This window comes from Narcine bancroftii, chromosome 3 (assembly GCF_036971445.1).
Source record: "Narcine bancroftii isolate sNarBan1 chromosome 3, sNarBan1.hap1, whole genome shotgun sequence".
Lineage (NCBI taxonomy): Eukaryota > Metazoa > Chordata > Chondrichthyes > Torpediniformes > Narcinidae > Narcine > Narcine bancroftii.
This window is the reverse complement of record NC_091471.1, coordinates 1788149-1801385: the sequence shown is the minus strand read 5'-3', so window position 1 is coordinate 1801385 and position 13237 is coordinate 1788149. Positions and strand designations below refer to the sequence as shown.

The following is a 13237-nucleotide window of genomic DNA, read 5'->3' as shown; positions in this document are numbered from 1 at the left end:
GTTGCTTAATTTGGAAGGACTGTTTGGAGCCCCAAATAGTGAAGAGGGAGAAGGTGGGTGCAAATGTAGTATTTCCTGCAGTTACAGGGGTTAGTACCAAGGGCATGATTGGTAGGAAGGGATAAGTAGATGAGGGAATCCTGGAGGGAGCACCCTGCAGAAAGCAGAGAGAGGGAGAGAAAGATGTGTCTGCTGGTGGGATCCCGTTGTAGGTGGCAGAAACGTTCCCCATCACTTCCCACTTTTTTCTTCTACCCTCCCACATGTTTTCACCCATTACCTCTTACCTGTCAGCCTGTGCTCTTATGCTTTCCTCCCTCTTCTTCTATCCCCCTCCACCCACCTTTTTATTCAGGCATCTGCCTGTCTTTTTCTTATTCCAACAAAGGTCCCAGAATCTGAACATTGGTTACCCTTTCGTTCCTATTGATGTTGCATGAACTGCAGCACATTTGTGCATGTTTGCACAAAATCAGGATTTCTATCCCCACTGCATTGAGATACATATGTTCCCAGACTCTGCCAGCAGGGTCTAGAAATTCTGTCCTCTGATTCTATTCCCTGTGTTTGGGCATATCCTTCAATGCCAAATTTCTCTGCCTCTCAACATGTCTGCACTGAGGCAGAGATATCTGGCGTTATGGAACAGATCTCTACAGAATATGAGAGAATGATTCAGGAAAAAAAAGCTGAAGCTTTACACAAGGGAAGATTGTGCCAACTGATAGAAAATGAGTCTGATATTCCTTTCAGTGGAATCAGGTAAATGGCCCTTTCTCATTTATTCTTGAGTCACCAAAATGTGTCCCCTTTTGTTTTCCCCTTATAATGGAGCTTTCTTCCTCATTTATTGCACAGCTCCTTTTTGATAACCCCTTTGGCTCATGTAAAATTGATATTCATTCCCATTCTTTAGTTCCCACAGCTCCACGCATATCTCCCAGTCCACAAAGGGCTCCGATGTCCCATCGAGCCTGTCGAGTACTTAGGCTGCAGCACCATTGACGCAAGTCCAGCGGGAAGATGTTTGACCGTGTGCACCAGTCAGTGAAGCCTAGGGTTTGGAGACCAAATCGACAGGGTATGTCTTAATCTTCCAATTTAAAGGCATGGTCACTGTGCCACACGGTGAGCTACTTTTTCACAGAGATGACTAATCTGAAGGATTCCCAGGCAACATGTGAGATGCCACACCATCACAAGATGTGCCAGTTTTCAATACATAAACAAGTAAAAACAATTATAAAACATGCAGTGAAAATATATGGATGTTGCTAGAGAGAGGCACTAAAGAATCTGGACATTTTAAAACTTCTATAGACATGAAACAATATAAGTCAGGAACAGGCCCTACGGCCACAAAAACTGTCATTCTTTTTTTTATATAATTTTTTATTTTTCACACTGTAAACCATATCAACCAAAATACATACAAACATTTCCCTCTTAAATATACACAGTGGCATCTTCTCCCCTTTTTTATCCCCCTACTTTCCCTTCCCCCTTCCCACCTCCCTCCAAAACCAATAAACATTCAACATATACAATATAATAAAACCATTACACAATCTCATCACACAATGAAAAATAAACAAGAAAAATGTGTCATCTACTTTTACACACTGGATCAAGTCATTTTGTCTTCTTATCATTTTAGGGGGTGGAGGTCCGAGGCAAGCCCTCTCTGTTATGTTCCATGTATAGTTCCCAAATTTGTTCAAATAATGTGACTTTATTTTTTAAATTATATGTTATTTTTTCCAATGGAATACATTTATTCATTTCCATGTACCATTTCTGTACTCTCAGGCTCTCTTCTTATTTCCAAGTTGACATTATACATTTTTTTGCTACCATAATAAATATTTTTTGACCCTTGTATTCCAATGGTTTATTGTCTTCTCTAATTTTATTCCTTGCCCACTCCAGTATATTTTCTCTTGTTTATCTCAAAAATTTTACTAAAACGGATCTTGGTTTTTGATGTACAAAGTAGAGAACTTAGTTTCGGGGCTAGTGCTCCGTGTGCCCTTTCTACTTCCATTCCTTCTTTTATTTCTGTCATTCCCAGGACCTTTTGGATCCATCCTTTTATAAATTCCTTCATGTCTGTGCCTTCTTCACCCTCCTTCAGGCCCACTATTTTTATGTTGTTTCGCCTACTATAATTTTCCAACATATCAATTTTCTGAGATAACAACTCTTGTGTCTCTTTAATTTTTTTGTCACTTTCTTCCAATTTTCTTCTTAAGTCGTTCACTTCCATTTCTACAGCCGTTTCTCGTTCTTCCTCATTTTCTAATCTTTTCCCTATTTCTGTCATGACCAGCTCTATTCTATTCACTTTTTCTTCTGTACTTTTCATTTTTCTTTTCATTTCACTAAATTCTAATGTCAACCATTCTTTTAATGTTGAAAAAAAACTTTCTATATTCTGTCCATCTGTTTTACCTTCTATTTCTCTGTGCAGATCTTGCTCTTCTTCTGTGTCTGTCCCTGTGTTTGTGTCTTCTTCTCTTCCTTGTATCTGTGTCTCTTCTGACTTTCCTGATGAGTTGCTTGTCTCACTTTGCTGGGCTTCTTCTTGCTTGGCCTCTTGCTGTTGGTCCTCTTCTTCTGGGCTACTCATCTGTTGGGCCTCCTGCTGCTGCTCTTCTATCCTTTCACTCCCTTTCCTGTCACTTTCCTCTTCTTCCAGCTGAGAGCCCTCCCGTCAGTGTTCACCTTCTCCTTAGTAAGCGCATTGCACACTTTTGTTTGGCTCAGAGAGCCATTTTTGCAGTCCAGCGGTCGGGGGGGTCGCGACTCTGTGGGATCGTCACCAACCTCGGAGAATGGGCTCTCTTCTCCCCGACGGCTCCCTGTTTCTTCATACAGGTAAGGCTTTCTCCTTTCTCTTCCGGCATCTTTTCTTCTTTTTTTCCTTCTTGGGTGCCATTTTCTTTCTTTTCTCCACAACTTTATCTTTTATTTGTTAGGTTTTGTATTTCTTGAACTTTGTATTTTCTTCACTTTATTTCTTCTTTTCTGGAGAGGGCTGGTATTCTCCTTCCAGCCACTCCTCCATCACGTGACTCCTCCCAAAAATCTGTCATTATTGATGCCATTTTAAATCAATCTCAACTGCCTGTGCAGTGCTTGACATCACTTCCTGCCTAAAGGCCTTTTAAACATTGCTGCATATCTTCCACCACAACCTTCTCTCACTGAACATTCCAAGAACCTATCACTCTCTTTGGAAATAAAAAATTCCCTCATAAATCTCCTTTAAACCTTCCTCTCACCTTCAAACAATCCCCTGTAATATTTAATATTTCTATGAACCCTATCTGTGTACATCATAATTTTATCAACTTCCTTCAGGTCTCTCTCAGCCTCTGTTGCTCCAGAGAAAACAATCCATGTTTGTTGAACACTTCTTGCAGCTAATACTCTCTCATCCAAACAAGTAGATTCCTCCTGAACAGATTCAAACCAAGGAATAAATATGGATTTTTCTAATGTTCGGTAACTCCCAGCCCCCATCTGATTCAACTGTTGCCATCTCTTCTTCACCCACTCCTGCACTTAATTTTTTTCTATCTTATTCCTCTCTCTAACTTTTGTATCCCCCATCCCTACTTCCTAGTGGTCTCTCCCTCTACCTATCTCTTCACTGCTCACACCTTCTATTCCCTCTGCACTTCTTACCCAGCTTCTTTCCCCCTTTAGCTATATGTAATTTCACCATTTTTATGTTACTCTTGATGAAACATGGAACATGACAGCACAGTACAGGCCCTGACTTATCTGCTCCTCAGTGGCCCAGTAGCTATTTCAGGGCCAATAGACTACACCCAATAAAGTGATTGTTCCCTTCTTGTTTCTGGCTTCCACCCACACTGACAAAATGCCCCCTTTCTACATCTATGATACTATCCGTAATCCCCCCCCCCTTTTATCATCTTCTCTATTTTGTAACATCCAAACCCAGAACTTGCATCAGCCAATCAAGTCCTTATGTCATCCAAATCTCTGTAATGGCCACAGCATGATATGGTATTTCCCTTAGAGATAGTCAGCATGTCCTTGTCCATCATTGGTCACGTCTAACTAATCGTGCAGAGTTTAGTGAGGAGGATACTAAGGAAGTAGATGGAGGAAAGGCTGTGGATGTTGTCTTCATGGACTTTAGTAAGGCCTTTGACAAGGGCCCACATGGGTCAAGAAGTCAGGAAGGTTGAGTCGTTCAGTGTTCATGGTGAGGTAGTAAACTGGATTAGATATTGGCTTGTGGTAGAAGCCAGAGAGTAGTGGTGGATAGAATGTAGAACACTACAGCGCAATACAAGCACTTTGCCCCTCGATAAAAAAATGTACTAAACCCTCCCTACTCCATAACCCTCTATTTTTCTTCCATCCATATGCTTGTCAGAGTCTATTAAATGTGCCTAATGTTCCAACCTGCACCATCACCCCTGGTAAGGCATTCCAGGCCCCCACAACTCTGCATAAAAAAACCTACCCCTGATGTATCCCCTAAACTTCCTTCCCTTCATTTGTACACATGTTCTATGATGTTTGCTGATTCTGCCCTGGGAAACAGGTGTTGGCTGTCCACCCTATCTATGCCTCTCATTTTTTTCTAGACCTCTAAAAAGTCTTCTCTCATCCTTCTACACTCCAAAGAGAAAAGTCCCAGCTCTGCTAACCTTGCCTCATTTTATTTTCCAAACCAGGTAATATCCTGGTGAATCTCCTCTCACCCTCTCCATAGCTTCCACATCCTTCCTATAATGAGGTGACCAGAACTGAACACAATACTCAAAGTGTGATCTCACCATGAATTTGTAGAGTTGCAACATGACCTCTCGACTCCTGAATTCAATCCCTGTATTAATGAAGCCCAACATCCCATAGGCCTTCTTCACTATCCTCTTAACCTGTTAAACAGCCTTGGGGATGTATGGATTTGACCCCATTGTCCCTCTATTCATCCACACTCTTAAGTAACTGACCATTAACCCTGGACTCAGCCTCTGGTTTGTCCTTCCAAAATCCATCACCTCACGCTTACCCGCATTGAACTCCATCTGCCAATTTTCCACCCAACCCTTCATCCTGTCTATATCCTCTTGTAAATTTCAACAACCTTCAGCTCCATCCACAACTCCTCCAAACTTCGTATCATCCACAAACTTACTGACCCATCCTTCTACCTCTTCATCCAGGTCATTTATAAAAATCACAAAGAGCAGGGGTCCCAGAACAGATCCTCCATTAGTCACCGACCTGCAGGCAGAATACTTTCCTTCCACTACTGCTCTCTACTTTGTACATGCAAGCCAATTTTTTATTTACATGGATCCCATACTTCATGACTTTCTGAACAAGTTTCTCATGGGTGACCTTGTCAAATGCCTTATAGACCACATCTACCACCCTACTCTCATCAATTTCTTTCATCACCTCCTCAGAAAACTTGTGAAGGGAATGTTTTGTTACCTTCCCTTCACAAAGCCATGCCAATTATCTGAATAGACTGTACTTTTCCAAATGCTCACAGATCCTATCTTAAGAATCCTCTGTAATTGTTTTCACACCACTGTCATTAGACTGACCAATCTATAATTCCCAGGATTCTCCCTATTAACTTTTTTTAAATAAGGGGAGTGCATTTGTCATTCTCCCCTGCAGCCAAAGAGGATTCAAAGATCATATCCACTGCCCCAGAATAGGGCAACCTGGGGTATATCACGTCATGCTCTGGGGACTTAGCAATCTTGCTTCCTCTTCATTAATCTCCACATTGTCCAGCACACAGGCCTGTTCTATTCCGATCTCACCCTGATCCAGGTCATTTTGTGAATACTAATGCAAGGTATTCATTTAGGTCCTCCCCAACCTCCTCCACCTCTAGGCATATGTTACCTTCTTTACCCTTTAGCGGCCCAATTTTCATTCTCGTCATCCTTCTGTCTTCACTCAAGTATAGAATGTCCTGAGGTTCTCCTTAATTCTACATGCCAAGGCCTTCTCATGTCCCCTTTGAGCTCTCGTACATCTTTTCTCAAGCTCCTTCCTGGCTGCCATTTACTTCTCATGAGCACTTCCTGGTTCCTACTTCCAATATCTAATGTTTGCTTCCTTCATCCTCTTGAGCCACTGCTTCAGCTGCTTTGACAACCACAGTTCCCTTTTCCTACTATTTTTTCCTTGACCCAGTGGGACAAACCTATCCTGAACCCAGCACAAATTGACCCTAAACTTCCTCCACATTACTTCTGTCCTTTCACCCTTGAAAATCTGTTTCCAATTTACTCTTGCTAGTTCCTGCTTCATCTCATCATAATTACCCCTTCCCCAATTAAACATTTAACCATTTTGTCTACTTTTATCCTTATCCATAGCTATGTTAAAGCTCAGGGAGTTGGAGTCCCTCTCATCAAAACGTTGCTCCACCAAGAGTTCCGCCACCTGACCAGGTTCATTACCCAGAATTAGATCCAGTATGAGCTGAGGGTGTGGATAGACACTTGGCAGTATGACGTGGTAGCGATTAATAAAACATGGTTGCAGGAGGGATGTGATTGGCAGCTAACTATTTCTGGATTTTGTTGCTTTAGGTGTGATAGAATTGGAGGGGCAAGAGGGGGTGGTGTAGCATTGCTTGTCAGGGAAAATATTACAGCGGTGCTTAGATTGGAGGGCTCATTTAGGGAGGCTGTATGGGTGGAACTGAGGAATAGGAAAGGGTAGTCACACTTATAGGCGTGTATTATAGACCACCTAAAGGGGAGCAAGAACTAGAGGAGCAAATTTGTAGGGAGATAGCAGGTGTTTGTAATAAGCCCAGGGTTGTGATAGTGGGAGATTTTAATTTTCCAAATATAGATTGGGAAACCCATTCTGTGAAAGGGCTGGATGGATTGGAGTTTGTAAAATGTTTGCAGGATGGTTTTATACAACAAAACGTAAAGGGGCAGCATTGGATCTACTGTTGGGGAATGTATAGATCAGGTGATGGAGGGATGTGTAGGGGAGCACTTCAGGTCCAGTGGTCATAGTACCATTGCCTTCAATATAATTATGGAAAGGAATAGGTCAGGGCCTAGGGTTGAGGTTTTTGAGTGGGGGAAAAGCTAGATTTGAGGAGATGAGAAAGGATTTACGAGGAGTGGATTGGGACAATTTGTTTTATGGGCAGGATGTAGTAGAGAAATGTAGTCTTTTAAAGGTGAGATATTGAGGGTACAAAATTTTTATATAACCATTTACGGAGTGGAAACAGGCCATGTCGGCCTTTCGAGTCCGCACCAGTTCACTATAACAACTCCATTAGCTCAAATATCCTGCTCACCGCCAATAATCCTCCAGCCCCCTCACCTCCATGTTCACATCTAACCTTCTCTTAAATGACAGAAGGGTCCTTGACACAACTATCTCATTTGGAAGTTCATTCCATTCTGCCACCACTCGCTGAGTGAAATAGCCACCTCTAATATTTCTCCTAAAGTGTTGCCCCCTTACCCTTAACTCAGGGCCTCTTGTTCCAACCTCCCCTGCCCTCAGGGGAAAGAATCTGTTTATGTCTAGTCTATCTATTCCTTTCATAATTTTAAATACTTCTATCAAGTCCCCTCTCAGTCGTCTACGTTCCATTGAATAAAGTCCCAGTCTCCTTAATCTCTCCCTGTAATCCAGATGCTGAAGGCCAGGCAACATCCTTGTAAACCTTCTCTGCACCTCTCCACCTTATCTATATTCTTTCTATAATTTGGAGACCAGAACTGAGCACAATACTCCAAACCTGGCCTCACCAATGCCTTAAACAGCTGCAGCATCACCTCCCAGCTCCTATACTCTATACTATGATTTATGGAGGCCAGCATACCATATGCCTTCTTAACCACCCTGTCTACATGGGAATCCACCTTCAGTGAACTCTGTACCATAACCCCCAGGTCCCTTTGCTCCTCTACGTGCCTCAATGCCCTCCCTTAACTGTATATGTCCTATTCTGGTTATTGTTACCAAAATGCAACACCTCACACTTGTCTACATTGAATTCCATCTGCCATCTTTCAGCCCACTCTTCCAAACAAACCAAATCCTTCTGTAATCCAAGAAAATCTACCTCACTATCCACCACTCCCTCTATTTTCGTATCATCCGCATATTTGCTTACCCCATTAACCACACTCTCCTCTAAATCATTTATATAAATGTTAAACAACAAGGGATCTAGCACTGATCCCTGAGGCACCCCCGCTTGTCACAGGCTTCCAAACTGACAGACAGTTGTCCACCATGATTCTCTGCTGTTTATCTTCCAGCCACCTCTGAACCCATGTCACAATCTCTCTACTAATTCCTGGACACTGAATCTTCCTTATTAACCTTCCATGCGGAACCTTATCAAAAGCCTTACTAAAATCCAAATAGATCACTTCCTCCACTCTACCTTCATCCACCTTTTTTGTCACTTCCTCAAAAAACTCAACAAGGTTCGTCAAACATGACTTTCCTTTTACAAACCCATGCTGGGTGCCCCTAATCAACCCCTGCCCATCCAGATATGCGTATGTACTATCTCGAAGCATACCCTCCATAACCTTCCCCACCACCGAAGTCAATCTTACTGGCCGATAATTACTTGGCCTACACCTAATGCCTTTTTTGAACAATGGAACAACATTTGCAACCCTCCAATCCTGTGGTACCAACCCCTCCTCCACTGATCTTTGAAAAATCACTGTCAGTGCCCCCGCTATTTGTTCCCTGACCTCCCTTAATATCCTGGGAAAAATCCCATCAGGACCAGGAGACTTATCCACCTTAATTGACCCTAGAAGCTCCAAAACTCTCGCTTTACTAATCCCTATCCTTTCCATGACTAAGCCCTTTGCCTCTCTTATCTCGTATATCCCAATGTCCCTTTCCCTCGTGAATACGGACGAGAAAAATTTGTTCAATATTTCTCCGATCTCATACGGTGCCTGACATAGTTCACCGGTCCCATCATCCAGTGGACCTAGTCTATCCTTAACCCTTCTTTTACTGTTCACATATCTGTAAAAACCCTTAGGATTCACCTTCGCCTTATTAGCTATGGCCTCCTCATACCTTCTTTTTGCCTTTCTAATTTCCCTCTTAAGGTTCTTCCTGCAATCTAAGTAATGACCATACTTCTCTTCAATCCCTTGTATTTTATATTTGGTATAGGCCTCCCTGACCCGAAACAATTTCTTAATTTCACCAGAAAACCACGGCTCCCTCGAACCTTTGGTCTTCCCCTTTGGCATGACTGGAACATAAAGATCCTGTACTCTCAAAATTTCACCCCTAAATGCCCCCCAAATTTCCTCTACATCCTTTCCGGCAAAAAGATCATCCCACACAACTCTCTGCAAATTCCTTCTCATTTCTCCAAATCTGGCCTTCCCCCACTCGAAGACCTTCAACCTCGGACCCGACCTATCCCTTTCCATCATTAAGCTAAAGCTAATGGACCCATGATCACCGGATCCGAAGTTCTCTCCAACGCTTACCTCCGTCACCTGCCCCATTGCATTCCCAAACAACAGATCTAACACTGCTCTGCCTCTAGTTGGCGTCTCAACATATTGCTGCAAAAAGCAATCCTGAACACATTGTATAAATACTAAGCCATCCTGCCCTTTTACTGGCTATGTTTTCCAATCTATGTTTGGAAAATTGAAATCCCCAACCAACATCACCCTATGTTCTCAAAAGTTTGAGAGAGCCATGGTTTTCAAAGCATATTGGAAATTTGGTTTGTAAAAAGAGGGAGACCTACAATAAATACAAGAAACAAGGAATAAAGGAGATGTTCGGAGAATACATTGAATGTAAAAAGAATCTTAAGAAAGAAATTAGAAAAGCTAAAAGCTAAAAGAAGGTATGCTGGCCTTTATAAATCAAAGCATAGTATACAGGAGTTGGGAAGTGATGTTGAGACTGGCCACTGAATTATAGGAAGGATATTAACAAGATAGAGAGGGTGCAGAGAAGATTTATGAAAATGTTACCTGGGTTTCAGAATCTAGATTACAAAGATAGATTGAGCAAATTAGGTTAAGACGGGATTTGATAGAGGTATTTAAGATCCTGAGAGGGCTAGATAGAGTTGATATAGATAGGCTTTTTCCATTGAGAGTAGGGGAATTGAAACAAGAGGTCATGAGTTAAGGGGCAAAAGTTTAGAAGTAACATGAGGGGGAACTTCTTCACTCAAAGAGTGCTGGCCGTGTGGAATGAGCTTCCGGGAGAAGTAGTGGCGGCAGGGTCAATGTCATTTAAGGAAAAATTAGATAGGTCTATGGATGGGAGGGGAATAGAGGGTTATGGACAGGGTGCAGGTAGGTGGGACTAGAGGAGAGGACTTGGTTCGGTGTGGACTAGAAGGGTCGAGATGGCCTGCTTCCATGCTGTAATTGTTTTATGGTTATAAAGCTGCAACATGACTTCTCTACTCTTCTACACAATCCCCCTATTAAATAAAGAAGCCCAGAAGCCCATAGGCTTTTTTTACTATCCTATCAACCTGAGCAACTACCTTGAGGGATATATGGCCATGAACTGGAAGATCCCTCTGTTCATCCATGCTCTTAATTAACCGACCATTAACCTTGTACTCAGCTTTTCGATTTGTCCTGACAAAACTCAAACTGGTCCAGATTGAACTCCATTTGCCATTTTTCTGCCCAGCACTGCATCCTGTCTATGTGCTCTTGCAACCTTTAGCTCCATTGACAATTCCTCCCGTCTTTGTGTCATCCACAAGCTTACTCGCCCAACCTTCTGCATCATCATCGAGATCATTTATAGATACCACGAAGAGTAAAGGACCGAGAACTACTCACTACCCTCCATGCAGAGGACCTCCCTTCCACCACTACTCTCTGTCTTCCTGCAAGCCAATTTTTTCCACTGATCCCGTGCCTTCCAGACGAATCTCTCATGAGGGACCTTATCTAACACTTTACTGAAATCCATATAGACCACATCTACCGCCCTACCCTCATCAATTTCTTTTGTCACTTCCTCAAAGAACTCAGTTAGGCTCGTGAGGCCCGGCCTTTCCTTTACAAAGCCATGCTGGCTATTCTTGAGTAAATTATACCTCTCCAAATGCTGGTGGATCTAATCCTTAAGAATCCTTTCCAATTGTTTACACACCACCGACATGAGACTCACTGGTCTATAATTCCCAGGATTCTCCTTATTACCTTTTTAAAACAAAAATCATGGACCAAAAGTGCCCATGAAATATCCTTGCAGAAGAGAATCACAAAAAATCCTAACGTTTTAGAAATGTTAAAAATAAGAGGGTAACAGGGGGTAGGGACCATTCGTCTGGAGCCCATGGTCAAAGAACTGTGCAGCATGAGGACAAGCCCTTCAACTCAATGTTTCCAAGCCAACCAAGGCACCTCTCTCCGCTCATCCTATTTGCTTGAATTTGGCAACATTCCTCTCACTCTGCCCTGTCCCTGTACCTGAGTGTGTATTTTAAACAGACTTATCCCTGCCTCGACACCTTTTAGTGGCAGCTCATTCCATATCTGCACCAATCACATCTCACGGTTAGGAAATCACATTGCAGATGTCGACCATTGTGTGCAGTTCCAGTTGTTGTGGTCACGTACTTACTATGTTGGGAGTGGTGCCGGATGCCATTGATGGCATAAGTGAAGCAATGCGCGGCTGGGGGGTGGGGGGTAATGGTGCGAATGCTTGGGTATGATAAGCAACAATATACAGGTAATGAATCAGATGCAAGAGGAGAGTGAGAGTATCAGGATCACCCATGAGAAGGGCAGAGGGATTTGGCTGGGTGCTGTTTGGGGAGATGAAGAATGCAATGTTGTTTTTCGTGGTTAATAAAGAAAGTCGACTTCATGAGGTGCTGCAAGAACCGAGTGAGCGTAATCATTATTTGTTTATAAGTTGTGGTAAATCAGTGCTGTTACACAATCTCCACGTTACAGGAAGGACGACAAGGCTGATGAGAGGGTGCAGAAATTGTTCACCAGGATGTTATGTAACACACAAACATGCTGGAGAAACTCAGCAGGGCACGCAGCATTCATAGGAAGTCAAGGGTCATCAGTGCTTCACGCCTGGATCCAGTTGCCTGGATTGGAAGACTTGATCTTTCTGGAGAGGTTGGATAAAGCTGTGGAGTGGGAGGCTGAAGGGAGACCTGATAGAAGTGTATAGCATTATGGGTAATTAAGGTCTTTTTCCCACTGTGAAAATCTTAAATGCTAGAGGGTGTAGGTTTAAAGAGAGAGGAAATGTTTGAAGGAGATTTACTGGGCAGGCTTTTTGACACAGAGAATGGTAGGTACCATGGGAAGGTGGTGGGTGCAGATGAAAAAGTAGCATTTAGCAGGCACATGAACAGGCAGGGAGTGGATGGATATGGACTATGTGCAGGCCGACGGGATTAGATTACAGGTCACAACTCATGTTCCATGTAAGGTATTTGTTTTCTCATTTCCCTCCACAGATTTTTTACATCTATGTCATAACCTTGACACTCAAACCAGCAGTGAACATTGCAACGAGAACTCACAGCATGTGGAAGCAGTGAATTCAGCCAGATATGCCAGCCCACCTCTCCAGACCCGAGGCGCACGACATTTCGCCGCAATGTCATCACTGAGCCTTGCATGGTGCCTGTTAAACATTTCCCCCACGTCCTTCATCCATTCAAGATCTGTGCATGACATTGGTTTTTTGTGTTGTGATTGTGAATGGATCCTCACTGTAGATAGGTTAGATTGCATTTCAATATATCATTTTAAATGGCTCAATGGAAAAGGTTAGTTAGTGTCATTTTGTTATAATAAATTAATGTTAAGCTATTGCTGTTGATGTTTTCCTACTTTTTAAAAATATTTTCACAATGTACAATTGTACAATGCCAGTTCCTGTTAAACCAGGGCAGGATTTAACACAGGGGAAAGGACCTTGGGGAGTTGAGTTGGGGGGGGGAGGAGGGATGTTGTGGAACAGAGAGAGACATGGGGATACAAGAATATCTTTCCACGAAGGTGGTGAAACATCTATTCAGGGTGATGACGTTTGACATGCTTGCTTTCATCTGTCATGTCATTGAATATGGGAGCTGGGACATCATGGGACCACTGTACAAAGCGGCGGTGAGACCGCACTCGGAGGTCTGCATGCAGTTCTGGTCACCCAACTGCAGGAAGGATATCATTAG

At 42.8% G+C, this 13237-nt stretch overlaps 1 protein-coding gene across 1 annotated transcript in view; it reads left to right on the top strand.

Moving 5' to 3' along the window:
* LOC138756926 (disintegrin and metalloproteinase domain-containing protein 19-like) overlaps positions 1-12865 on the top strand; it is a 271202-nt gene extending 258337 nt beyond the window's left edge. The window contains exon 25 of the mRNA XM_069923354.1: positions 12518-12865. Within this exon, the coding sequence (XP_069779455.1) occupies positions 12518-12539 (22 nt within the window). The 3' untranslated portion in view covers positions 12540-12865. The remainder of the gene's footprint in view (positions 1-12517) is intronic.
* The last annotated feature ends 372 nt before the right edge of the window (positions 12866-13237 follow it).